Source organism: Lipotes vexillifer, unplaced genomic scaffold, assembly GCF_000442215.2.
Source record: "Lipotes vexillifer unplaced genomic scaffold, Lipotes_vexillifer_v1.1 scaffold605, whole genome shotgun sequence".
In the NCBI taxonomy this organism is placed as follows: domain Eukaryota; kingdom Metazoa; phylum Chordata; class Mammalia; order Artiodactyla; family Lipotidae; genus Lipotes; species Lipotes vexillifer.
The window spans coordinates 1,142,181-1,143,709 of record NW_006774406.1 but is presented as its reverse complement, the minus strand read 5'-3'; the positions used below and the strand labels follow the sequence as shown (position 1 = coordinate 1,143,709).

General features: G+C 48.8%; 1 protein-coding gene across 4 annotated transcripts in view; it reads left to right on the top strand.

The window, feature by feature from the left end:
* Positions 1-680: 680 nt before the first annotated feature.
* The window catches only part of EPB41L3 (erythrocyte membrane protein band 4.1 like 3), an 88,446-nt gene continuing 87,597 nt past the window's right edge, over positions 681-1,529 (top strand). For 3 of the 4 annotated variants that reach the window (XM_007449158.1, XM_007449160.1, XM_007449157.1), the window contains exon 1: positions 696-878. In XM_007449158.1, the coding sequence (XP_007449220.1) occupies positions 696-878 (183 nt within the window). Of the gene's footprint in view, positions 879-1,529 lie in introns of all 4 variants that reach the window. The other variant, XM_007449159.1, reaches the window with a different exon arrangement.

The window sequence follows — 1,529 nt, the reverse complement described above, 5'->3', positions numbered from 1 at the left end:
CGCAACAAGAGAAGCCACCACAATGAGAAGCCCGCGCGCTGTGACGAAGGATAGCCCCCGCTCGCTGCAAGTAGAGAAAGCCGCGTGCAGCAACAAACACCCAATGCAGCCAAAAATAAATAAATTTATTTATTTAAGAAGAAAAGGGAATAACAGTTAAGGGAATCACAGAGGGGAAGGGTGTTTGTTCACAGAAGAATGGATGGATTCATGGGTGTGGAAGGGCAGAGCAGGGCCCCTGGGAAGGGGAAGGGGAACGTGAAAAAGCATCCGTTTCCATTACTAGGTCATCCTTGCCAGAGATTAAAACGTATCTCCAGCTGATTCAGAAAATTCATTTTTCTGAAATTAAACGTATCTAAGTTAGGAAATTATTATGACAGTAATGTCGTTTCACGGTCATCTGTGGCAAAAATCTAATAGGAATAAAGCCTGTGATCATTCCAAATGAGCATTTACTACTAAATGTTCCTTTTGAGACGTCGACGGGCACCCGTCCTTGTGGTGAATTGGACAAGGCTGTTGTTAGGCATGTGTGGTGGGATCGTGTTTTGGTTCTTAGCGTTTCTCCATCTTTCCTGTGCTGGTTTCCTTCAGCCATTCACTGTAACCTCCTGCCTTTCTTGCCTGCCTGGGGGAGGTCATGGCACCGAGTGATGGGCCCTTCCCGTTTTCTGCTTGCAGAACAATCGACCATGACGACCGAATCGGGATCAGACTTGGAATCGAAGCCGGAGCAGGAGGCCGAGCCCCAGGAGGGTCACGCGGGGGCACAGCTGGGGGCGCAGCCAGGAGCCGAGCCGGACACTGAAGAGCAGCCCCGGGCACTGGAGCAGTTGGAGGAGGCGGCAGCGCACAGCACGCCCGTGAGGAAGGAGGTGAGCCTGGACCCCCTTGCCCCCCCCCCCCCCCAAAACCCATGAAAGAATGTTTGCTGAGCTTTTCCAGGCTCTTTTCTGATCTTGGCCTCTTAGCACTATGAGGGAACAACCAGGGGTCATCGCCTTGGCCCCTTCTGGTCCTGGGCAGATGGAAAGTTATGCTATTTTAAGGCTTTCAGTGAATGACATTCCACAGCCTTGCTTGGTGACGCCTTCCTTTGATGAAAGCATTTGAACTCACACTGAAATCTGGACTGCAGGTCAGTGGTTTTTGTCTGGGTTTATGGGGAGGCTAGACACTGCTCTGGTGGCTCTAATTATGCGCCCGGTTGTTTATTTAAGCCTTGTGTTCAGAGCTCTTGTGATTTTTCCTTGGGGCCACTCTGACCCTAAGGTTGCCAACTACTCATAGTGGGTGTTGGTGCCTCTTTCCCTCTCCCGTGGACATGTCTATTTTCAACTCTGTTACCTAAACATGTTTAAGTTGTCATGGATATGTGATTATTCCTTTTAAAAGCTTTCCTACAAAATATAAAGCACGATTTATACCCAGACCTTGAATGAATCAGTGTTTAAATTTCTTTGGCTTGAAACTTCAAACCTGGAATCAGCATGTTTTAGGGTCCCGACTCATGGGTAAGGAAATCT